Source organism: Haliaeetus leucocephalus, unplaced genomic scaffold, assembly GCF_000737465.1.
Source record: "Haliaeetus leucocephalus isolate CR32 unplaced genomic scaffold, Haliaeetus_leucocephalus-4.0 Scaffold339, whole genome shotgun sequence".
NCBI lineage: Eukaryota > Metazoa > Chordata > Aves > Accipitriformes > Accipitridae > Haliaeetus > Haliaeetus leucocephalus.
In genome coordinates, this window is record NW_010972775.1 from 1,701,301 (window position 1) to 1,728,000 (window position 26,700).

The following is a 26,700-nucleotide window of genomic DNA, read 5'->3' on the forward strand; positions in this document are numbered from 1 at the left end:
TACTATATACGCTACTGAGGTGTGAAGGAAAGAATTTGTATAGCCTTTTACACACTGTGACTGGCTTTATGTTACCCTAATAACTCCTTCTTTTCATGTGTGATTTCAATAATACAATATTATGAAAGGATTTGATGGGACTCTCTGATGCTCTTGGTTTACTTCTGTCTCTTTTGAAACCACATTTTGAAATTTTTGTTTTGGTAAAAGACTGAGCTTTTGTTTTCCTCCAGCAGAAGCCTATAGCACATCTGCCAGAAATCACTCTTGGAAACTAGGCACTAGAAGATGCTGCAAACAAACTGTTTTCCACAGAACTTCAGCTGAATTAGGGGAAAATAGATTCAATATATGTACTCATACTATCTTTCTCTGACAATAATATTTAGCTCCTTCTGTAGTTTCCAAGAAACTCCCAAGTCTACAGGCCAGTTCTGAATGTTTGACAAGCACAATTTGATAAATCCTTCTGGGGAAGCAGTGATTAGAGAAGGCAACTGGCAGCTAGGAGGCCCACACTGCATTCCCTGTTTCATTACTAATATTTCTGGATGACCTTGTCAAGTCATTTAATGCCTTTCTGCCTGTGTTTCCCTATCTGCAAAATGTTCAGATAAACACCCTCCTTTTGAAAACACTGTAAAATTTTTTGTTATGGAAATAGTTCCTTGGATGTTAATCTGGCTCTTGGGGTGTAACATCAGATGAAAAACACAATGGCCACATGACATAAATGTCAATCTAATATTTTCTAACAGATTAAGCCATCACAGTTTAAGTAATAGGTTAACCTTGTACCTGAAGGCTTTATTTCAGACCAGAAAGTAGTTACTCATTCCATTTTAATCTTCTTCATATCAGCCAAGCCAGCATCGTAAGTGCAAACCATAAAGGTAACCCCCACCCCCCAACTGGCATAAACTTCCTTGTTCTGCTTAATTTAAGAAGTATGACTATTTAGCCAAGCTTCATCTTGGTCAAGTATATGCTGCTGGCAGTAGGCAATGCTCAGAACTGGGATTAAAGCATAGTACCCTCAAGCATGCAGATGGTTTAACAGCGGCTATTGGTGACTGGCATCCCTAAGTCTGTTCAGGTCAGTAGACTCTCATGCACATCTTCCTGAATGGTAACAGGCTCTTCCATGCCCTCTCAATGACCTTGACTGGCTAATGCATGTTTTTATTCTTAATGGGCCAAGATATGTACTATAAATGGAATACCTAAGTGCAGTCTTATTATGAGTCATTTCACCATCACTCTTTTTCTAGAGAAAGTGTAGTGTTACATAATTCTAGGAGCAACCTAATAGCAGAGTGGAAGCAAAATGGGAAGGGAGACAAGGGCAATTTTATTAATCCACCTGTACAAACCTGGGCTGGCTAACATGCAACACACACTGAAAAGAGAGCTGCTTTTTAACACAGATCCCACCTCAGATACCACAAAAGCACTGTTTAAGTTCTGTGAAGCCAAGCACAGCACCTTGCACCAAGAAATGAAAAGGCAATTTAGAGTTTAGGACAGCTTTTTTACAGTGACTTCGACGTATTTCACCTGAGGAAGGACACATGCTGACATCGTGGCCGGCTTCCACAGGCATTTCACCTCGCGCAGCAACGGACCACGGCCGGCTACACCGTCGCCTCCTTCTCGCAGCGCAGCCCTAATGGCGCTCCCTCACCCCCCGCAAAATGGCGGCCGCGCGTGCCCCGGGGTCCGCCCTTCTCTCTCCCTTGGCACCGCCGGGCGGTCCAGCCCCATCGGTACACCCGGAGGCTGTTAGGAGAAGGGGGAGGCCAGTAGCCGCGCTCCCCTCGGAGAAGTAGCACCGTCGAAAGGGAAGGGGATGAGGACGGGACGGGACGAAGCACCCCTGAGGAGAGCGGAGTGACGGCACCGCAGCTCGTGCGACCGATCCCTAGAGAAAGACCACCGCCCGCCCCAGCGCGCTACCTCATTGGCTCTCGTTTCTCTGCCTCCAGCTGATTGGCGAACAATTCCCCCCCACGAGCTCTCTCTTCCCTCCTATTGGCTCCCGCTTCCCGCCCAACTCCTGCTCGCCAGCCGCCGGCGCGATGCTTCTCCCTTCTGTGTAGCGCCGTCCCCTCGGTGCAGGGATGGCGGTGGCTGGCGAAGGTCGCAGCTCCGAGCTGGGGCAGGCCTCTGTGCCGGGAGGCACTGGCGACACCTCCCTCCTCGGCAGCGCCACAACGTGGCCCCTGAAACGCTACGGCCGCTTCCTACCCCCGACGGACGGCGACGACGAAGGGCAAAACACCTCCTCTTGGAAGGTGACGGGCGAGGCGGGGGGGGGGTGCTGGCTGCTTGGTTTTGCTGTAACTGCCTCCATTGGGGTCTAGGAGGCAGCTGTGTAGCAAGCAGTAATAAGTGAGGCCTTTGCAGGTATCTTTTTGCAAGTCCAGAGCTAATGCAGAAATCGGGAGAGATTTTGCTTCATGAATTATTAACGTAACACATCAGTGATATGATAGTTTGTGGTCCGCTTTTTTTTATTCCTTCCTTCAGCAGTGACCTGTAGTATTAGGAACTATAGATCAAGTTGGAAGAGTCCAGGTAGTTGTTTAAAGTAGTTAAATCTGTATGAGACTTACAATTAGTAAAAAATTCTTAAATGTGCCTCTTGTCTGTGAGAGTGTAGGGCAAGTTGCATTACTGAGAGGTAAATTAGACACCTGACTTCTAGCACCAACTTTTGAAACCTTTTATTTTGCACTAGAAATGGAAAATGTAGGTTCTGTGCTTACAGGGCTAGATTTTTATTTTTTTTCTATCTTTTTAAAGGTTTTTGAGTCAAATGAAGAATCAGGCCATCTTATCCTTACCATTGTGGTATCTGGCCATTTCTTTATTTCCCAAGGGCGAACAGTACTGGTAAGTTTCTCAGGTATGAAGAACACTTTTCCTCTCATGTTAGCATCAGTAGTAACTTTGTTTCCCTTGTCAGCTTCATGTTCTCTCCTGCTGAAAGGAAGCTGCCAATTTTATTTTGCTCATGGAAATTCTCATGTGCCGCTTTCTCTCTCCATGTATCAGAATAATACTGAATGCATTATTTCATACTGAGGAACAGTGTTTCTTCTGTGGCTCTAAAAATCTAGATTAAGATGTAAGACTAAGTGCTGCTGATGTTGAAAGATACACTTTTTTTTTATGATTCTTCTGCCTAAGAAAACAGAGAAAATACTCTGTTAAGATTTGCGATATGATCCAGCTAGTTTCTTGCCAATGATGTGTTAATATTTTGGTTTTGATAATTTGGTTTATCGAAGGGTATGGTTTTTTCTATGTTGGGTAATGTGATCTAACATACAACTTGCATTCATGGAGAGAAAATACCAACTTCAAAGTTGTGTCAACTGATATTCTTGTAGCCTCTACTTACTTAAGCATGACTAGCTACTAAACTGTAAAGATTTCACAGTGACACTGAAGAGGTTAAAAGAAACACTCCATCTAGAAGGAGTTGGTTTGATACTCATGACAGAGAAGGCCTGTGCTGGAAAGTAGAATCAGGTCTGTTCAGTGCATATCACCAATACTCGGTGATGGTAACAAGTAGGAATTGGCTGATAAGTGTATTAGAAAGCTATTACAAACCACTGGAAGATGCTGCAGTATTAAGATAACTTAATAATAACTTTAAAAACTTTAATAATAACTTTAAAAAAAGATAAGACTTTTTTAAAAAAATACAGAATGTGTAAAAGAGTATGTTGTAGCTTTAAATATGTATAAGCTTATAAATTACTTTTTACTGTGCCTCTTAAAAGGTCTTAAACTTACGGAAATATCCTGTAAGTATTGGGGAGAACCAAGGATGCCCTTGAGTTTTTTTGGCCTGTGAGTGTGTTAAGAATATTGAATAGACAATGATAGAGCTAACAGAGAGCTGTCAGTCTGGATACCCCTCATATAAGACATGGTATTTGGCTCACATATTTAGTGAGAACAAGTTGAATGTTCTTCGACAAGGTAAAAATGGAACATGGCAAGTATTTTAGCAGTTGTGTTGAATAAGGGATGGAGTAATTGAAAGTCCAGATAGTTAAAAGAAACGCAACTGAAACGAGACTTGCTGCCACCTCTTGCCAAATTCTGCTTGGAATGAATCAGTGCAGAATGCACCTCTCCTGGGGCTGGTCCTGTTTTCAGTACCCTGATCAGACAGCTGTAACTGTTTAGTAACTAGTAGACTTACGTCACTCTGTAGAATGTCCTTGAAATAACCATATAAAGGCTAACTGAAAGTAAGTTTTAATAACTAACTAAAGAGCAAAGGCGGCACAGACAAAAGCTGTAGCCCTTCAAATACTGTGTCTGGCAAAGGCTGAATCTGGCAAGTAACAATGGGCAGATAAAAGTGTGCCGTCGTAAGTGATGAGTGCAGGAAGTATATAAAAAAAAGTTTATAAAAAGACTTGGCTGAGAAAAGCACTTTCTTGCAGCTCTTAGGTTTAGTGGCTAGTGAAGCTTTCAGTTAGCTGCCTTGCTTGAAGTGCCAGATGAGGAATTTCTGAGCTCTATCAGGTCTGTTTCAGCTTCTAAGAGACGCCAAGATACTGCAATAACAACCACAGCCTAAGAATAGTGGAGAATAGAGGTGGAACAGACATGCTTGGTAAATGTGACCAAAATATAATACCGAGAGTTGGAAAAAAAAAAAGTTGTTTTTGTGTTGTTTTTTTTAAAAGCATTTCTTTTGGCAATGCTTCTATACCAACCTTAAGGGCAACACTGACAAAATTTTATTAAGTGTTAGAGAAGTTATACAGAACTGGTGACATATGCATTTTAAAACCCGACTGTCAATTCCTTTGGGTGCATTTCTGTGAGCACATGTAATTGGGATCATGCTGCAGGTGTATTCTGTGCATACAGAACTAAACTAGTGTGAAATGCACTGGTACAATATGCCCTATACCTATTTATATTTCTCAAGGCAGTTGCAGTCTTGCCACCGTTCCTCTTAAACACACTTTTCTTGCTGAAAAACCTAGGAAAAAGCCAATCCACTAGTTCTGAAGCTGGGCAGGCATCTTCAGAACTATGTTAGGTTTCCTGTTTACAAGGGATTTGGTCCAGCACATCTGGCTTAGTTTTACTGCTTAGGCTTGTTCCTTAGGCATATGCCCTCTCAGAAACGTGTCCCTTTTCCCAACACTATGCAAGATGGATATGCAGTGATAAAATTCTTCTTCCTGGACAATCTAAATCTACAGGTGTCTTTTCAGTCTTTGAAGAACAGTCAGTGGAATCTCTTTAGTAAAGCAGCCAGTATCATCAAAGAGAAAGATGATGCACAGGGGTTGTGATGAAGACGACAGCACAGGCAGTGATGCTGTTGGCCAGTAGCCAATAACAGCTTACAATGCAGTAGATTCAAGCTAGCCAGAACTGCACAGGCCACTGCTGAAATTTTGCAAACTCCTTATTGAGATTGCAACAAAAAAGTTGCAATACTGTGCAGTCTATGTTATTGCTGTAGAAATAATCAGACTGTAGAAATGGTTAATCTCACTGGTTCTATCTCCCTCTAGTTTCCAGCTCTCAGGAGCTGTCAGAAACCTGTCACAATATTTAAACAGGCTTTGCACAACTAGGTACATACAGTTCTTTTGAATCTGTCACAGACCAAATCCTCTCACTGTGGGTCCATTATAATGGACATTTTGTCACAGAGGATAATGCACAAGTTTCTGCTCCAGAGGGAATGTATCAAGTTTGATAGAATTGTTGGAATTATTCAGCTCGTGGTTTTACTGTGTACACTCATTTCTATTTGCTGGCCTGGGCTACTGAATATTTCCTTTTTATTGCCAAGGTGTTCTCCGACATGTACGTGCTGCCTTACTCACTTGCATTGAAATTCCCTCTGATGCACTAAAACAGAACTGTTTCTTGCTATGTAGTAACTGTACCCTTTAAGTTGTTGATGTCTAGTCTTTTGATCTATATTCTAATCCCTACTTTTCAGACCTTTTGATGTACTACAAGCTCCTGGTTTTGAGGGAACTGGATAACAATTATTGTAGCTTTGTACCTTGTACCTCTGTGTAGGAACACAGTGATGTACAAGATCTGTGTCATGGGGACATCATTTCCTTCACAACTTGAATAACTATATTATATTTTTGTAAAATTTCCATGGATGAATAATAAAGGGATTTTTTTTCCCCTCTAACAATAATCCAAGAATGAACTGAACAGCTCATTAAATTCAAGAATACATTTGGTGGTGAATGTTCCTAACTATTTTTTTTTTTTTTTTTTTAACTGCAGCAGTAATGGTAGAGCAGGAACTCTTGCCCCACCCCAAGAATCTTAACATGGACCATCCTAAGTAAGAGTTTTAAAAAAAGAAAGTTTTCACCCAACATCTGTAACAAAGAAAACTTATTAATTGGATGCTTTTAAAATGGGCAATACGGTAGTATGATACATTCTTATCTCTTCTAGTTTAAAATTGGCAAGCAACATAGTAAAAACAGTGCATTAATAGATGCAAACTATCTTCGTTTGTACCTTCTGTTTTCTTTAGGACGATAAAAGTACACACCACTGAAAAACAGATGCTCTCTGACGTTTTACAAAAGTCAAAATGAACCTTTTTAGCTGCCAGCAAGCTCTGTGTTATGCTGATAATACTATGGATGGATGCTATTACAAAGTCAAGCAAAAAAAATCATCACATACTGAAAAGTGTGAACTTCCAGACTTCAGCTGTTTTGTATTTCACATAGAACTTTTCTTTGTTCATTCTTCTGCAGTAAACTGTGATGTTAACTGAACTAATGCTTTCCTGAACTCAGTGCTGATCAGCGTCATAGTTAGTTTTCCGCTAAACTAATCTCAGTTGCCCAACATGCTAGCGATAGCTCCCAGTGTTTGCTCTCTTGGTGAGCATGGGCCCTACAAATACCTTTTTTGGATGAAGACATATTTTGTTCTGTTGCTTAGTGATTCTTTCATCAAACTTCTTTCATGTCAAGTAATCGTTTATGAAATACTAAAGTACATAAACTATTTTCTGTAATGTACTCTCCTGTCAGTGCGAAAACAAGAGGAGATAGCTTTTATGTAAATTATTTACTTAGTGAATCCTCTTTGGTGTCTACCTTTCATCTACATACAACTTTCACTACAACTCCATTTGCACAAAATGGAGGTGGTGTAGAAATGGAAATCTTTATTTCATTGGCAGTTGGATTAACATGATCCATTTGTCCTGGTTTCAGCTGGGATAGAGTTAATTGTCTTCCTAGTAGCTGGTACAGTGCTATGTTTTGAGTTCACTATGAGAAGACTGTTGATAACACTGATGTTTTCAGTTGTTGCTAAGTAGTGTTTAGTCTAAAGTCAAGAATTTTTCAGCCTCTTGTGCCCAGCCAGCAAGAAAGCTGGAGGGGCACAAGAAGTTGGCACAGGACACAGCCAGGGCAGCTGACCCAAACTGGCCAACGGTGTATTCCATACCATGGGACGTCACATCTAGTATAGGAACTGGGAAGAGTGGGGGCAGGGGGATCGCCACTCAGGGACTAACTGGGCATCGATTGGTGGGTGGTGAGCAATTGCACTGTGCATCATTTGTATATTCCAATCCTTTTATCATTACTGCTGTCACTTTATTAGTGTTATCACTATCATTATTAGTTTCTTTTTTTTATATTTGATTAAACCGTTCTTATCTCAACCCACAAGTTTTACTTTTTTTTTTTTTTTTGCCCCCCAATTTTCTCCCCATCCCACTGCCGGGGAGGGGAGGGGGGGGAGTGAGTGAGCAGCTGCGTGGTGCTCAGTTGCTGGCTGTGGTTAAACCACACCACCATTCTAGGAAGAATATTCAAGTGTTCCTGACTTGATATCAAAGTATTTTCTCTACAATGGATGTATTTATGTATTCTCTTAGTCCTTTTTATTTTCTTAAAGCAGGAGTGTTAAGAAACCTTTTCTTTTTCTTAAAGAATTGTAGCTATTTAGAGCCAAGTGAGACTCTGCCTCTTCTATGATCCATTTCCAAAAACAACATTTATAAAATAGTAATAAAATAGTCACATATCCTAACAACCATTTTTTAATACATACAGAAGACTACAGAATTATTTTTGTGAGCAATAAAATAGTAGAATATTTCATTAATTCCCTTTTAGTAGTCTCTTTACTACTGGAAGCTGAAATACTATTTTCTTGCTAAAAAGAATGCTACAATGTATGCACCAAGTCTCCAGGCTTCTAAACCAGGCAGATTAGTAAATACCTTGTGCTGCATATGCTGCTATGTGGTGAGGTGCTGTAGATTTGAAATAATTGATTACAGTATCTGAGAATGCTCCAGAACTGGTCATTAAAGTACTTCCACGCTACTGTACCAAGTAATTGTGGACATGTTCAGTGTTTCCATCAGCTGCTCAAAGAGAACAAATTATTTATTTTAATGGATAAACTTTTGGGTAATGGGTGTATGTTCAGGATCACTTCAGACATTCTTTAATGACGCTGCCAGTGACATATTTGAAACTATTTTAACAACTGCTTTCCTTTAAAAATACAATCTACTTCTTGTGATCAGCCAAATGGAATGAAGAGGAGGGTAAATGGAACTTCAGAGCATGGAACATAAAAATCCCTGATGTGTAATGCAATTCAAAGGGTGTTTTGATATGGTTTGTTTTTGGGTTTTGTTTTTGGTTTTGTTTTTTTTTTTTTTAAACCAAAGCTCTTAATTTGGAATTAAATTACATAACACTTTTAGGACCTATTTTTGCTGCAGTGTTGCCTAACAGACTGTGTATTTTACCGTAGAAAAATCTCATTCTTACATACTGTAGATAATGGAATCTTAACAGGAATATCTCAACAGCATCTCTCAATTTCTGGCTATACTCTCAAGATACACCATGTTCTGTTTACCACAACTCTTACTTCCTTTCCCTCCTTCAAATCGGCATATCATGAAAACTTTATTTTGGTGTTTTATTCAACGCAATTGATTCTGGTGCTAGAATTCTTAATATCCTACAAATTAAACAAATTGAAATTGTGAAGAGGATTTATTTAAAAGGATAAAATTAATCCAGAGTAATTGATTTGTGACCCGATCTTTTAAAGTGTAGACTAAATGTCATCAGTGCCCTCCTGGTCCCCTCATGACTTCTAATAAGCTAACAGTGCTTAGGATACAGTAGATTCTAACTCATTAATTAGGCAAGCATTCAGCAGCCATTCTGATGTTCTTGATGCTCTCTTAGCAGTGCCTGAAAGTTATGCACCAAATTTTTGAGATTATATTCACAGCAGTGCCCTGGGTAGATGAAGGTCCCTGTGCAATAAATGAGGACATCTGATGGAAACCTAGAGAAGTGAGCAGGTTGCTAATGCTGCTTAGTGATAGTACATTGCAAAGCTAGCGGAAGGTTGTTTTTTTATTAAAGGTCCTGTGATTGCTATTTTAAAGAGTAGAAGGAATCTACTTAGCTTTATTGACTTATGCAGTACCACAATCGTAGTTCAAAAATTTCAATTCTAGTTTGTCTATTTCAACAGGTGCTGTTGACATGATTGTTTTGGACGAGCCAAGTATCTTTCTGCATTAGCTTCCCCATTTATGCTTGATATAATGATACATTCCTGTTGTATAATGATTATGATTGGCAGCAGTAAAGAGTTTTAAGGAGTTCTGATCTTTACCTTTCTCTTGCCCCAATTCTTCTAAACCCAACTATTAGAATAGTTTTTAAAGAGTAGTGGCATCTATTAATGAAATGTATTTACCCTAAAGTTAGAGTTTAACGTATGGTATTGATCTACGGAAGTATATATTTTGTATCAGGAATTAAAGAAGAAATTGCTTAACTTGACTTACTAATGGGATGTCCTGAAGAGCTTTAGCCAGCTAAACCCATGAGCATCCAGTTCACTTCTCTAGGTCCCTGGTCAAGTGTCACTGTTCTAAAGTGTAGTTTGGGGAAAAAAGATATTCCAGGTTCTCACTATGAAATATCGAGGTTTGTCCTGAGTTAGGGGCTATTCACTCCTTCAAGGGACTGTAGTTTGTACCCATCTGGGGGAACACTTTCTAGAAAGCTGATGCCTGGCAGCATGTGCTCCTGCACCCAACACTTTGCACTTTGGCAAAAGACATTCATCAGATGTGGGTCCCCTGGGCATGGTTGTCTCAAGGGTGGCTGTGTGTGTCCTGTATTTGCTACTTCATTTAGCCTTCCTGCCTCTGTAGCGACAGAGCACTCTTGTTTAATGAGTTCAACCCTGATGTGTTCTTTTCCACAATCAAACTTAATAGTGAGATTTAAGATCTGGCTTCTAAGAGATTGGGGTTTAAAAAAAATTGCATGCAAAAAAATAATGCAGAGCCTAACATCCTTTTATTCCTTATTCCAGTTATCTTGCTGTCTGTCTGCCTTGGTTGCAGTATTTTTTGGCCTCTCACCTCCTTCCACTTCCTATTCTATATTCTGCAGATCTGTTTGAGAGAGCTAATGCTTACACTAAGATCTAAGTTACATACAGCCTGTGAAGCACAGGATTTCTGCTGTGCTCTCATCTTTTCAACGATGCTATACATGACACATTTGGATACTGACATGTAGCTTGGAAATTTTTACAGGGACAAATTTCTGCTTCCCCCACTCTACAAGTTGTCATGTTTGGGGATTTTTTTTGTTGTTGTTTTGTTGACACTCCTACTCTCAACTTAGTTTTCAAGACAACTCATACTGCAGGAATAAAAACTAATGTATTTGGCCTTATTTTGGTCTCAGAAAAAGATAAAAGTAAGGAAAATTTCTACTTCTAGGTGTGTTGCAAGGTAATAATGAAGATTTGATTGGAATTATGCTCAAAGTTTAATTTTCACAACTTCTGACTTTAGAATTACATTTTTATTCTGCAGCCATTAATGAAAGGAAGAATTTTCAAATTTTTATAGAGCAAGCAGTTTTCTAATTTAAAAAGTATAAAATGGCAACTCATTCTCTTTTGGGAAGGCAATGAGTTAAAAATTGGTATTTTTCAGATATTATGCAAGCATTTGATTTATAATCTATATATCAAGTTTAAAGCACACACTTCCTTGCAAACATTTTCCAATTTTACTTAAGTTTTCTGAAAGCATCTCAGTTTGTCTCTAGTGTTCAGTATAATACCTGAAAAGAATTTACAAGCTTTTTCAGATAAGATAATGCTTAATAACAGTCTTTTCAACTACAATATTTCTATTCTGTTGCAGACTTTTACCAGATGTATTAACCACATTGTGTAGATACCTGAAAATAACATTACCATTCCTTTGTTGTCAAATTAGTCACTTCTAAGAATAAGCAAGGTGTTACTCAGTATGAATGTTAAATAATAATAGTACCCAGAATATTAGAGGTCAAAAATATTGGTATTTGTAACTTAACAAATCCCACTTCAAACCTAGATAGTATTATTTCTGAAAAGTTTTCTTGCTGTACCTTATATCCTCACTGTGGTGAGTAGACCCATGATGTGGAGCTCTGGATAGGACGACACAGTAACAGGGCAGTGCCTCTCCCCATCTGGGGAAAATGGCAGGTTATTTAAGCCATCCCTACTGGTTTGGTGCAATGTTGCACGAGCTTGCAGGTGCGGTGCTAAGAGCAGCAGAGCATCTTACCCTTCCCCAGAAAAGTGCTTTCCCCAAATCTCTTCTTTCACCCTACAAAGGCACCGTGAGGGGATACTGTGCTAGTTTGGGTGCCCAGTTGTGTCTTGGTAGCTTACCTTGGGAAATGAATGGATTAAGGAACTGTCACAGGTGCCTCCCTGGAAACTGAGCATAGCCTTTGCAAGTAGAAGATTGTTTTCTGGGGAATTGTGTACCATGGGTGCTGCCCAGCCTGAATCAGAATGGTGCAAGCGGGATGTTGTCCGAGGTCTTTAGCTTTTCTCTTCTGTCACCTTGCCTCTGTTTTCAGACAGGACCACTCTGGCAGCTATGCACAGGGATATTAATTAATACATTAAAATTCCTTTGATCTCATGTTGAACTCATCATTTCTTGCAAACGCACATTCCCAGTTTGTGGGATATCCAGCTGACTCCTTAATCCATTACATTATACAATGTATACATTCATTCTGAACTGTGAACTCTGAGCACAAACTGTTTTATTTGCATTTCATGAGCCTTTTATAAGTAGCAGCCAAAACTGGAGTATGTGTGTCTTTGTGTGGCATTCTGGGTTTTTGTTTGTCTATTTTAGAATTGGTTGTAATTTAAGGGCAGAGTAAAGTTTGTAGCAAAAAGAAAGTTTTTCTTCCTAAGCTATTGTTTACACATAGTTCAGTTTCATTTGAAAACATCTGTCTCATGAATGAGTGAATCCAAACTAATTGATGCAAGCCAGCATAGCTGAACTGTGACACAAAAAACATTTCTTAAATATATATTAATTTTTAGTGAAGATAGGGTTGCCTAAAGACCTTACAATCTAACTTAAAATGGATAATCTGTTCCTGTGTTGCTTAGCACCACAATGTTTCTAGATGATACAATAATAAAAATATTCATAAATAACATGCAATACCTTCCAACATAGATCACAGGCCTCATTATCCAGCAGCTTTTTGAATGCTGAAATGTAAAATCAGAACAAAAGTATTTCCCAGTTAATGATGGACTAGACGGGTGTAAGACTGGACCAGCATTATTAGCTTTTCTGCCTCATGTAAGGTGGTCGTATATTGCCTGCTTCCAAAACATTTAGGAAATGTCTTCCTTTGTTTTCTGCTTCAGCTTAATTCCTCTCAGGGTCCTCCCTCTGAGAGACTTAGGTTTCTGTCAGAGCTGTATGAAACTGTTTTCCTTTAATACCGTGTTCTTACAAGTACAATCCTGAGAATGACATGAGTATATGCATGACTGAAGGTTAATGATCAAACTTAGAAAAGTCCTGCAATTTACCTCTTCAAATTGTAAACATTTGAGGTCTTGCATTCCTGCCCAGTTCTAGGCTGCCTTTTTGTCTATATTGCTGATTAATCTTATACTGCCATCTGTCTTTGCTCATGCCCAATACTGCTCAGCTACACCCAGCTCTGAATGTAAAGCAGCTATGGATGTTGCCTGCTCAAGGAGAACAGTGACCACAGCTGCTTTGTTCTCTGTATTTCTGTCAACCTGGTGGCAGCAGCAATCTGGAGGGACTACTATGGTTTTTTTTGTCAGTACATATGTCCAGAGCAGATTCAGAGTCAATTCATTATAATCCATTTGTGCCTTTCTAGAGATAATCTCTATATATTGCCATGCAGTTTCCAGGATCTACCCCACCCTAGCTCCTGATGTTGGCAAAGATCCTCCTGACTTCGAGTGATGGAACAAGAGACAGATTTATTGTGGTCTTCATTCTTCTTGCATTGAATTTGTTCACCTAACTTCATATGCAGATTCATAACTATTTCATTGTTGACAAAAGAGAGAATTGTCATTGTTAAGAAGAATTGTATTTTGTCTTAATTCAGGCAGCCTCAAATACAGCCTGTGTGGATTGAGGTAACATGGAAAAAGCCATGAGGAACAGAATAGACCTTAACATGGTGCAAAATCGGGCTATGTGCTGCTTAGACTGTAATGACAGTTACTGATGAAACAATTTAACGATGGAGTTCAGTCTGAGTAGTTCTGCAGATCCAAGTTTTATCTAAAACATTCACCTCCTTTTTCAGGTAGCTTGCTTGTGCCAAATCAGGTCTGTTGTATTGCTTGAGTACTGCACTGAGTTCTTCTATTTGGTTTAACTGTTCTTAGTTATTTGTTTCAGCTTGGCAATAAACAATCAACCAAAGGTGCAAGAGGAAAGGAAATACTTTGTGCTTTGTTCTTCAGTTAATTAAACTTGAAGTAAATTAGATTTCAGTTAATCAAATTCTGGGGTTGGAGTTGAATGTTAGGAGTACATAAATAAAAATCCCAAATGCTGTTTTTTTCCAGCTTGCTTTACCTCAGAAACAGGACATATAAAAGGATGACAACCTGGGAAACACCAAATAATTGGTAGGGAAGTTAAACATTGGCTGCCTTTTATGATTTTTTTTGAAGACAGTTATTATTTTAAGGAGACAACATTTGTTCAACTTATGTCTTACAGTGAAAGGAAAAACACTATAAAAATAAGACTTAATGTGGGAACAGCTATATTTAAATAAACACAGTTGGTGTGTATCAAAAACAGTAACTATTTGAAACGAATAGAGTAAGCACAAGTGGCCACAAGTTAAAGTGGCCTAGTGAAAGAATGGGATATTAGAATTGCTTCACTAACAGCATTTTGGGGCTTGGTAGTGGAATCGGAGGAAGACCAAGTGGCAGTGGAGAAATTGCCTATGGCAGGAAGCACTAAGCGTATAAGCACAAGCAGCTGTCATACTCCAACACAAAATCACTTCCTAGGCTGGTTGGTTGTCCAGGACTCAGCCTGGCTGCTTATCAAGAGTGAGCAGTTCTGAACTGGCCTGTGTGTTTTGAGAAGGTATGGATATTACCCTTGATATAAGTTAAGTTAAAAGATATTCAACATTTATAGGTTTAAATGAGAGAAATAAGTCCTTGTGCCGAGATGAAAGTCATCTCATGTTAGTTTGTGTTCATTTCACAAAAATAAATATAAATGCACTTGGTCTACTGCATTCCAAACAGTGAGAACCTTTACTTTCAGGGTATTTGTATAAACATCAAGAATATACCCTTTCTGGAAGGGACAGTTTAAAATATTTTTTTCTGCTTTATATATTCCAGTTCTACATATCCCATCTTTCTCTCTGTTTGGGCTTGAGAGCTTATTCCCTGCCCCAGTCAAACTCTTCTGCACTATGTATGTTTTCTGCAGCCCCTTGTTTCTCTTCTTGAATGTGCTGTTGGCTGTACCTTACTCCTCTAACTTCAATTCTGTTTTCCTTGCTTGCTTCCTTAGTAGATCCCTCCTGGCAACTATGGCAGCACGAACACAGCACAGGCTGATAAGCATCATAGATGGATGCCACTTCATGTCACCTCTAAAATACTTCTCATGTACACAAAACAAATCTGCATTTTTTTATTTTGTACAGCCATGTACCAAAACCTCTTTGCAATGCATATGCACAATTAATGCTGATTTTTTGCTGTCACAGATGCTGCTCTCCATTTCTGTGATGTTGACATGACTGAAATTCTTGACTTTTGACATAACTTTCTTCTGTACACAATCGCTAGCTTAACTTGCTGGTACTTTTCCATTTTCAGCATTAAACAATATTTTGGGGCCAAACTGCACAGCCATGAATGTCCTTAGCCAAATTTCAAAGTAACATACTCTACGGTGCATATGCAAATAGGACATGTGAAGTGCTACTGATGATTCTAGAAGTGTTCTACTAGTGCTGCGCTCTTTTCTTAGCCTACTAATCTCATCTCATTCCTCAGGTATTCCGCTCAGTATCTTTTTCTCCCCCACCCCACCCCAACTTTAATGTCCACATACCAAGCTCTCATTGGGCAGGTCTATCGAGAGGCTAAAACTGCACACCCCAAAGGCAGGGGTGCTAAAATGCCAGGCGTACAGATGAGTAAGGGTATTTCACAAGCTTCCTTTACTGCGTCAGGCATACATTCAGACGACATGACAAACTGACCTTCTTCAGAGACTTCCTAATATTTGACATCAGAGAGGATTTTGTCTGCATGTGGAAGGAGGGCGCTCTCAGCATGCTGGACATGGCCTCCTGCTCCACTGCTTTGGCAGTCTAATTGCACCTTGTAGTATGGCTGGAGAACACTGACTTACCAAATACCTTTCTGTTACCTTTCAAAGAAATATTTTTCTTACCTTTCTGTTGCGAGGCCTATCATTTGCAGTTTGTCCCTCTTAATATCCAGATTCCTTTACTAATTCCTGTAAGAGTAGAGGATAGCTTGGTACTTCCCATCAGTTGCAAAGTGAGGTCTTCCTATTTTGACCTTGAGGCCTTTCACACCTTAGCAAGTCTGACCTTGAGACCTTTTGAGAGCGCTCAGTGCAGACAGACATGCTGCAAGTGACTGGCCCATCTTACCTGCTGTCAGCATCCATTTTTACAGTGTAGAGGGAAATTCTTGTCTCCCTCTCACCTCAAATCTTTTGGTAATGATACTTGCATGCTGTCTCACCATTCTGGAGTCTGTCATAGCATGTATCTGCTCAGCTATGTGTCTGTGATCCAGTTTGCCTTTGGTTCAACTCTTCAATGCTTTCTAGATGTTCCTCTTGTAAAAGTTCAGTTAAAAATCTACATGCAACTGGTGCATGAGACTATAAAGCCAGTGCCAGCACATTAAAAGAGCAGTGTCTTACTGAGGTGACTCCTTGTACCAAAATAGAATGGCAGATGGCTTTCCAGCCTGGACCTGTGTAAGATGGATAGTAACTCTGGCAAAACCACACTGCTGGTGGTCCAGGGTGGACATGACTTGTGGTTCTTGACCCTCAGGACACCTACGAAAAGCAGCCTATGTGAAAAGCCGTGGCCATTGAAAGCATTATGAGTTCAGATAAAACAGGTAGGTAATTTCCTCCCTGCCCTCCTCCCCCCCGACTTGCTAACTAATGCCTATGTGGCAGTCTGTGGAAAGCACCCTGGGAGACAGTCCAGTGCCTTGCAATATTTATATGATGTTTTCAGCTTCCTGTGGTATTTTTCCAGAATGCTGAGCAGTCTGTCTTGTTTGAAGAGACTGGCAGTTAATGCAACTGGAGTATAAAAACATCTTTATCGAGTTATCAAAGCTGCTTCTTGTTTACCTGAATTCCATCTGGAGAAAATGCCTCTCTGGGCCTTAGATAAACCAACTGCTGTCCCATTTTTCAGGTTTGCCTGCCCTCTGCTGCCCTCTCGGGCAACTTCATGGGATGCAGAAGAATTTAAAGCTCTCAGTGTTGCAGCTGTTTTATTATGCATTTCATGGAGACTTTTGTAACATGCACAAATATAAATGTAAAATGTATATGGAAATTAGAACGTACCTTGACATAGTATTGTTACTGGAGCTACAGATTTAGATTTAATGCCTAGTTTGGTAAAAACTACATATTGGCAATTGTTCAGATACAAAAGTTCCACATATGCAGATGACTAATCTTCATTAGGGTTTAGATTACATCACATAACTTAAGTGTGTGCTTCTGAGTGTTACATGTTTGCTATGCAAGCAGTATGTGTTCTGCTTTATTTCAGGAAGGCTTTTCATTAATTGATTCCCACAAGTGGCTAAAGATAGTAAGAAGAGCAAACTGCCTGCTGCTTTGTGCACAGTCAAAGGTAAGTTGAGTTGCTTTTAATATTTCTAATAGCTAACAGTTCTGTATAAGATTTCTTAATATTGGATAAATTAAACCAGAAGTTCTGAGATACTGTAAATTTTCTACATAAATTAAAAGATTTGCTTTTACTCTAGGTATTAAACAAAAATGGATTGAATCATCTTTAATGTCTTTTGTAACTGCTACTATTCAGGTCTTTTAGACTGCTTTCTGAGCGTTAGCTACTAAAACAGCTAGACCTGTGTTTATTTTAGAATTTATCTGCCATGGCTAACAATTAAAAAGATGAAGTGATTCTCTTACATGTACAGAAGCATGCTACCTATGAGTCATACTTCACTTTGGCAAACAAAGCATCTAAACAATTATTTAGCCATTCTGTGGTCCCTGACACCTGGCACAGTACTGGCAGGCTGGTGATTCAGGCATTTGGTATTCAAGGCAATGAAAAGGACCTAGGTTTCTGGTCTTCATCTTGGGATCTCATGAAAAGTGGTTGATTAGCCTTTAAGTAATTAAATGGCACTTGCTTGTTACCAGCTTATGTATATATCTCAGTTTTCTTGGTTCTTAGATGAACTCTGAGAAGTTTCTTACTCATCTACACTGAGCACTCACCAGGTTTTTCAGAAACAAAACCTGTTTCAAAATGAGAAGAGCTCTCCCTTCTCCCCTGATAGTTTCTAGGCTTTTTTTCAGCAGAAACAGCTGCCTCTAGTTTAACTATCTCTACTTGACAAGAGAATTCATCTCTAAGTTAGAAACAGGAATTCTGGAAAAATATGAGCCCCTTGTTCAGTAGCTGCTAGAGACCAATTTTAACTCTTTGCCCCGTTCACAGAACTATAAAGGCATAAGAACATCTCAAGCATTGAGATGTTCTAGCATTCTCCCCTGACAGGAACTCTGGTACAGATTGGGTTATTGTAGCTGCAGGTAATGGCAGTATCCAGAATAGCTGGAAACTCTAAAAATTCCTGTTTAGTTGTATTTTGATCTTTTATTTGATTTTTTTTTTTTTTATGAAAGACACATAAATATTTCTTTATAGGATGTTGCAAACCAAACACTACAGTTTGCAGAGGGGAGAATGCCTTGCTGATTGCAAGATGAAAACAGATGTGAGGCCTAATAAACATTGTTTAAATATAAGGACTCATCTTGTTTCAGAGTAAGCCTAGCCTAATGGTGGCACTAGGAACTGCATAAATATCTTCAACAGTTTTAAATTCATGGGTTATGCTTGCCTGAAACCAAAACACCTTTGCTCTCTGATTTTATTTGTCAGATTCTTAAAAATGTGGAATATCACTGAAGAAGACTACCAAGCTGTTGCAGTAATTAGTTCTGATGAATCAGATCATCAGTTTCCTTTACAGTTAATAGAACTAGTTCCCCAGCAGTGTTAAGGGATTCTGCTGCATCTCACAAGAAACACAAAATCAACATCACAATCACTTTGAGGCTTGAACAAAGCTCTGAGGGCCAGTTAAGAAAAGGAGGAATATTAACATAGTCTTAAATTAATTTAGTGCATTTAAATGTTTACTTACCCTAAATTCATATGACAAACTGGATTTAGTGGCACTGCAGTGGTCCTATCGTACAGTTTCTCTACTTTATACCCTAAATTGTATCTGAAGTGATTCTGTAAATGCGGTCAGTGTATATAACTTCCATGCTAATCTTCAAAAATACTTAAATTCAGGAAGCCAGCCACACCGTGTAAGGGGTTACATCTCAACCCTGCTAGACCTAAGGAAAGAGTCAAGCAGAAGCCATTTAAGCAGAGGAAAGCAAGCTAGGTTTTCAGAAACCAGCTCCTACATGAGTGCACAGGGCAAATAAGGAACATGGGCAACTAAAAATTACACTATTATTTCTGATTTATATTGTACTTGTTTTTTGAAAGTCATTAATATTGCATTTATAGTGAAACTTACTCATTTCTTAAGAAATCTGATTTTAATAGGGCACTGTGGACTCTTAGCTAGCAGAATGAGTTTCTAAACTGTATTTTGAGAAGCTTAGTGTTAATATACTCAAAGGAACAAGAAACAGAGACGATACCTGTTGCGGATCACTACTGAAACTCAGCTGTACTAGTGGAAATTTTATTCTGTGAAGCACACGAGTGTCTGATTCTGAAGCCATACCTGTCAGATGCACATTTCTGTCTTAAACTTAGCTGAAAGCAACAGCTGTGTGGCTGTGACTGCCCTTTATACAGCTCCATCTCTAGTTATCACTTATCTCACAATAGTCTTTGATGTGCCTCTATGCATAACAATTTTTATATGAAACTATCTGTAAACAGCAGCAAGACAAATGTTCTTAATATTCTTGTACGAAGTCATTTTCCTTCACACTATTTTCATTGAGCTTGGCCCTCTGTCCCAGCATGGGAAGAGGTACAAATTTGATGATCCAAGTGACCTCAAGGTTCTCTAATACTTCAGCTCTTGTATGGTTCAGATGTTACTGCCCAGTACTCAGTTCATGCTAAAACTTGACATCATCTTAGCTGAATTTGAGCGCTCTCTCTCTTTTCATAAAGGAAAAATGTTTAATTTACAAAGTCTACTGTTGTTTATAAACTGCAGTCTTAAGTATGTACCAGTCCTTGTGAAAAAGCAGAGGGCAATACAAATAGCTCAGACTGAAACTTGATTTGGGGATTGTAGGGATAACTAAAACAAGTGTTCTTTGAAAGTGTCCAAAAGGAATTCAAATTAAGATGCAAGTTACCTTTCTGTCATTTTAATGAGAAGTCACCTGTCTGGCATATCCACAAATCATTTCTCAGTTATGTGAAGCTGACCCAGTTAAGCTGACATCTTAGTTAATTAGAGGAAATGTAACTGGGCACTGGTAAAGCGAGTGCTATAGTTTTAATTATTTTGACATTTTTCCCTTTAAAAGGCGCTGAGACAAGCTTTTATGCTTATAATGCTCTAAAAATCATTTTATGCAATACAAGCATCTTAAAATAACATGCATGTAAACATACAGGCTGTCATAAGAGCTGGCTCATCTTTGAGACAAAAAAAATCTTTAAAGATATCCTTGTATTTGTGAATCAGCAGGCTAGCAGCGTGTCTAGTCATTAAAAAAATGGTTTTGATGTTGAAATCCCAGAAAGATGAAGACTCAAATAAGCTAGGTCGGTCTAAGGAAAACTTTTCTAGTACTTCAACTGGGTTTTAAATTTGAAATTTCAAGATCAAACTGAAAGTCCCATTAAGTCACTTTCTAAACAAGGCTCTTTCTAAAAGAGCCTTCAGTATCTGCCTTATGCCAGTTGAACGAGCTTAGGGCAAGCTTATCATGCCTGACAGACTCTTCAGTCCTCCTTTTTCAGTGCAGTTTGCTAGACCTCATGTACTTAAAATATCTACTATGGTACAGCCTGACAACATATACTGGGGAGTCAGAGCTATCCAGTTTTATTTTTAGCATTATTTCACTATTTGAAGTAATGCATCTGAGTTTCTTGCACTCCTAATCCAACTGTGTTAGCATCTATTCAAGGAACAGCAGCATTCAGTTGGAGTGCCAAACTGAATTTGTATGTTTACACAGGCAGACGAGGTAGGTAGGTAAGGCTGGGTTTGATGCAGACAGGAACAAAAATCCTAAATGGAACATTCAGTTCCCAGAGCTTTTAGTTTAGATTCCAAAGTTAACTTCTGCTTACTTTAGTGTCATTTCAATTTTTGTCACAAGTAACTGTTCAGAGTTGGCATGTCCTTAGAGGATACTACCTGCAGCAACAATAAGAACTTAATTTCCCTGCTATACGTGTAAAAACTCTGTCATCATGGCAAGGTTTGTTCACTTGGCTAGACCTTTAATTAGTTGACAAATGGCCCTGCTCACTTACCATTTTCTTGGGGTTGTTTTGAACTGATTTTCAAACTGGGAATCATAGTCTTCTGGTTTAGCTGCTGGGAAAAAAAATGAAGATACAGCAGGGAAAACTTGTTTGTTTTTAAGTTGGTGCAGTGATTTGAAAATTTATCGCCTTCTTCCTAACTTTAACAAATAGGAATTTAATTAAATCAAAATAGTTTGAGGGGATTCACAGTTAATTTAATTTCTCTTTTTGGTTTTTGAGCAGAATGAATGCCGCATGTTTCGTGTTCAGTTTGGTGGAGATTCAAAAGAGCAGATGCTGGAACACTGCTGCACTTGCGTTCAGAAACTTGCAGAGTACATACCAGTTCAAGTAACTGATGAACAAAGCCAGAAGCTCTATCACAGTCTCAATCAGCTGGCTAATGGTGAAAATCAAGCAAAGGACACTGAACAAAATGCATCAGTACTACATACAGTAAGTAAGCAAGAACGTACAGACAGAAAAATAATCGGCTATTTGTGTTAGATCTGTAAATGCCAAGCTTTACTTCTGAAGAAAGTTTTTTGCAACTATGAGACCATCTATATGAAACACAATTTGGGAAACCCAAAATTCAGTTTACACCCAGGGAAACCTAGTTAGTGAACAGGGCTAGAGCTATTCAGGAAGTCAACTGCTGAAGCTGGCTACCATCTTCCCAATTTCTTGGTGTACCTCAAGAAAGTTAACAGAAAAATGCTCAAAAAAGTGGTTCTAGCTCCTCAAGCTTATTGTAACGTACCTCAGAGCAGTGAGATGCCTTCGTTTTGGCCTCCAAGAGGTCACTAATAACCAAAATTAATATATACATTTCATGTGATCATAGGAAGAATATTAGCAAGCATATGGAATGAGATTTATAGGTGGGGAAAAAAGCTTTGCTCTGGGGTTTGAACTTCTCTTTAACTAGGGAGCCTGGAAACAAGAGAACAATTTATGCAGGGCTCAGGCGAACATAGGAAGTTACTAACCATTAAAAGAAACTGCAGCAAACACTACAGCCAAGCGTTATTTACCAGTTCCCAATCAGATGGTGGTATGGTTTGATGGAAAACTTAGATGGTTTCTGCTGAGGTAAATGAACAAAAACGGGGCAGAAGACAAGAGCTGAATAGTTACCAAAAAAACATGTCCAGAATTTCATCAGTGTGGATTTCAGCTAAGACTGCTGGGAACAACCTGGCAGACTTTCACATAAATTATACAGGGTAAGAAAAAGGATTAGAGCTGTTTAAGTAACCATGGATTGTGTCCTCCCTTTTGGGTTTACCTACTCCTGTTTTAGTGTTAATAATTGTAAATATGCAATTCTACCAATTTGAGCTTCACTTGACACATTTAAAAGCGATTTCAGGGTAGGAACAGAATGTTTCCCCTCTCCAAAACAAAGACCTAAGGTAAATGGAAAAGGCAAAGGCAGATACTGTTTCTGAGGGTGACTAATTCTTAAACGTATGCTCTCTTGGGTATCCAGAGGATCACATTTACCAGCTCTAAAAAACATCCCTGCAGCTAACTTAGCCAGTAAAGCTCTTGATACGTGATAAAAATATCAGGACCAAGACTGAGCCCTGAAAAAGCAATGTCAAAGCTTTCAGCTACATCATTTTCATGATATAATCTAGGAAGGTCCTACTCTACTGGACAGTGGAATCATATTTGGTAGAGAAAGTGGGCGGGGGGGAATATATTGGTAATTTAACTTACACCATTTCCAGGAAGGCATATGGGAGACCTTCAACAGCTGATATTGAAGATTTATTGTTTATTCTTTAAGCAGATTACCTATACTTTGGGCTTTGCTCATTTCCTCATAAGCTAAAGAATGAAAGGCAAAGAAAATATTTCATGGCAGAATGCTATTGAACACCAATAGTCATACTGTTGGTATTAAAAATGCTCTTGCTCCAGAAGTTAAACTGAAAACTTCACTCAGAAAATAGAATTGACAGCTTAAACCATCTTTTCAGTGATGTGACCCATGGGAAGGAAAAAAGCATGCTCGTAGGGAGCACTCATACACAGCGTTTTCTAGTTACTTCCAGTAAGTAGTTTAAAAGTTATCTGAGTTTAGACATGACAGTTTAACTACAGGCCCATTATTTCATGTCTTTCATTTTTAAAGACTTGAGCAGATGTGCATTCACGTTCCATAAAAAGATGCCTTTTTACTGCATAAGGTAGCTGAGCACATTCTCTTCCCGTTATCTCTAAAAATGGAACTACTTCCCTTCTTGCACATACCCACACTCTGCTTGGTAACAAGTCCTTATTTGCATTTGGTATTTTGTAGCCAGATGAGCCTCTATCAGATTCCTGTACAAGCCTTGGAGAAAGAAGATCTCTAACACAGCTAGCGCAGGTAAAAAAAACCAAAACAAAAGAAAAAAAACCCAACCCCAAACTACACATCTATTATTTAGATCCTATAACTAATCTCTTGGGCATGGAGAGAAAGCAAGCTATCTCATATTCAGTAAACATCTGGTAAATGACTTCCCTGAACATCAGGATGCCATCATCTATACCAACAAAACCACAGGATCTTGTGTAATGATCTGGAGCTAGGAAATAAGCTGCAAAGCCAGGTATTTCATGGTGTAATTACTTCATTTGCATAAGAACAAACCACACATTGAGAGCAAACAATACCCAGAGGTCACATCCAAATAAATGGCTTTGTCACTCTTTCGACTCTGAAGAAATTACTTCTGCCGTCATAGCTTAAATCTGAAACTATCAATCCTCCTTGACCCACAGCAAAAGATTCCCTAATGCAACTGACAGCTTCCCTGTGATGTCCAGGGTAAAGCCATATTTAAAAGTAACTGGAAGTTAATTGTTGCTTGTGTACTGTGAATTTGGGACAGTGCAGAATCAGATGACTGAGGAGAAAACTCTACTCTTGCCCATCTCTGTTGCTGTGCAGTTGCTTCTAGGGGTCTTCCTTACCCTTTTTCCATATTCACAGGATGATCAAGTCAATGTTTCTTCACATCAGTGGTACAAAGGATAATTCCTATCCTCCCTGTTACAAATCTTGTCATCTCTTAAACCCAAAAAAGCCTTTTAAACACCTCTTTTCAGAAAGCAGAGTTCCCTATACTCTCAGTGGTGAGTGCTGTATTACGTGTGCTGCTGGTTGGTTCCCAACAGTTTTGTTAGCGTCCTTGTACAACACAGCGAGAGTGCATCAATGAGCATGAGCAGCCAAACAAGGGGCAGTTTGCCTTCAGCAACTGTATTTTCCATGACCAGTCTCTGCTTTAAGAGGTAGTACTAGGAAATGCAAGTTAAAACCAACATTATAAACAGCTTAGCTTCTAAAAACTGTTATTCTGTGGTCCCTGTGTAAGATGGGAGCATGATACGTGCTTCAAACAAAGCTTTCTGCCAGTGAGGCCTGCATTTGCCGTACATATTTATCCATCCCTCGCTTGAATTACTAACAAATTCCCCAGCACAAGACAACTCCTTGATGTAGTAGTTTCCCACATCCTCCTCTACTTGCCCCTCTACTTCTTAGTCAGCTTAACCCAGCTAGGATCTCCCATGCCCTGGCCCACACGCTTGCCATGCAAAGCTTGCTCAGGGCTGAACTTCTTTTCCCCACTTTAGAAACACCCTTTCAGCTGGTACTCTGGAACTAAATTTCTCCATTGTCACCACTTCAGGACGCTAGCAGAAGCATTGGTTTTAAGCACTCTCTTGCAGATTTTTTTAAAAAGATACTTAACATTACCTTTAAAGATCTTTTCCTCCGCCAGGAAATAAGCAATAGTGCAACGTGAACCAACAATGAGATTAGCAAAAATATTAAGGTGTGGGGTTTTGGGTTTTTTTTTTTTTTTGCTCCCCACAAGTCAAACACAGCTACACTCCCAGCTGTCAGTGTGCCTGGTCCATCTGCCAGTTGTCTTGCACTGATTCAGGTTCAAGCAGCAGAAGCTAATGCCTGACTGAAGTTAACAGCAATGCCACCTTTCCCAGACAGAGAGGCTTGGTTTAGCCTGTGCTGCTCGTATCAGCATGTCAAAAAAGAGGCTAAAGTAGGGCATCTGAAGTTTTTTAAAGCCAGATACAGACTAACTAGCATTAGGCATTTCCCCCCCAATAACAGAACCATCCACCTTGATCACCAGCTGCCTCTGGACATCATACTTACCTCACCACAAAGTAAGTGTTGGTGATTTTCTTTGCTTCTGCTCTCCCATGCAAAGCATCCGTAACTGATGCTGCAGTTTTAATGACTTCAGCACAGACAGGTAAAGAAAGTTAAAGGCTGAGTGGGGGGTGAGGTCTATAGAACAGCTGCAGCCTGAACATGGAAACATTTTGGTACAAACACTCAGTCATTAACACATACTACAAACAATGTGGTTTAGAGCGAGCGGCAGCCCTGGCTGCAGTAGGGCCTTTGAACTGTGAAGTTACTATTTCTTTACCGTGGCTTACATCCAGCAGGAAAGCTGGCAGCCGGCCACAATGAAGTTTTAGTTGAGCTGCTTTCAGCTTGTTGTCATAGGAACAGCAGCGTGGAATTGCCCAATAACCTGCCGGTCCATTAGACTTGCGCATTTCTCTAGCGTACCTAATGGACGAGAGCAGCAGCGTCACATACGTACGCTGGGAGGCGGTCAGGGCTTCCTCAACCTCAGGACATGATGTTGTGCATCTTCTGCTCTGCTGCCACTAGTTTTACACCAAAAAGCAACATGATGCACACAGCTCACCCACCAAGGGAAAAACCTGGGGGAAGGGCTTAAATGGGCATGAAAAGAATGTTTTAACTCTTTAAAAGCCCCATAATTAACTTCTGAAAGACATCTTGCTAAATTAAGAGCTTAGAACTGCATATTTGGTTATTCTGACACAATTCAAGTGGCCATACATATGCTTCCTACAGGATCCTTTTCTCTTCCACAGAATGGATATTGACAAGGAAGCCATGTTACCAGGCAATTGGCATTTCTGATTTAAATAATTGCAGAGGAATTCAAAGTTCCATAAAAGCTACATTGGAATTGAAGCTAGGTGTCAGAGAAAAAAATTTACAGACACGATTCCAGAAATCTTATCTGATGGAAGTATTCGAACAGCATTAATAATGAGGCAGATGCATCTTTATTAAATACCAAAGGAAAACTTTGACGTTGCTGCATTGTTACAAAAACACTGTAATGTTACCTTTTATGTCCAAGACTAGTGCAACACCTTTGTTTTTTTTACTTTCGTAGTCTGTGCTGAAAAAGAAGTCTGAGCTCCCCCTTGTGTATCAGCATTCGGCGTGGCGTGCACAAGAGCTGAGGCCCTTCATTCGCTTATGCCTTATGGATCAGAATTTCCCAGCTTTTGTGGAAGATGTGGAGAAGGAATTGAAAAAACTTGTGGAAGGTTGAGAAATACCAAACACCAGCTTATTACCAATGGAATACACACTCCAGGGGATACCCAGCACTCA

General features: G+C 39.4%; 1 protein-coding gene across 1 annotated transcript; it reads left to right on the forward strand.

Annotated features, from left to right (window-relative positions):
• The first annotated feature begins 2,120 nt into the window (after positions 1 to 2,120).
• On the forward strand, positions 2,121 to 26,638 carry REC114 (REC114 meiotic recombination protein). The gene is made up of 6 exons (XM_010572234.1): positions 2,121 to 2,294; positions 2,806 to 2,895; positions 17,256 to 17,339; positions 21,459 to 21,674; positions 23,533 to 23,601; positions 26,477 to 26,638. Exons 1-6 carry the CDS (start codon positions 2,121 to 2,123, stop codon positions 26,636 to 26,638), a joined length of 795 nt encoding a protein of 264 aa, XP_010570536.1.
• Positions 26,639 to 26,700: the final 62 nt, after the last annotated feature.

Bases quoted from the DNA above. Each gene is read 5' to 3' on its own strand.
- REC114 (XM_010572234.1), top strand. From the start codon at position 2,121: ATGGCGGTGGCTGGCGAAGGTCGCAGCTCCGAGCTGGGGCAGGCCTCT. The intron at 2,295-2,805 runs GTGACGGGCGAG...ATCTTTTTAAAG, and splicing joins AAAACACCTCCTCTTGGAAG to GTTTTTGAGTCAAATGAAGA. The intron at 23,602-26,476 runs GTAAAAAAAACC...TTACTTTCGTAG, and splicing joins CTCTAACACAGCTAGCGCAG to TCTGTGCTGAAAAAGAAGTC.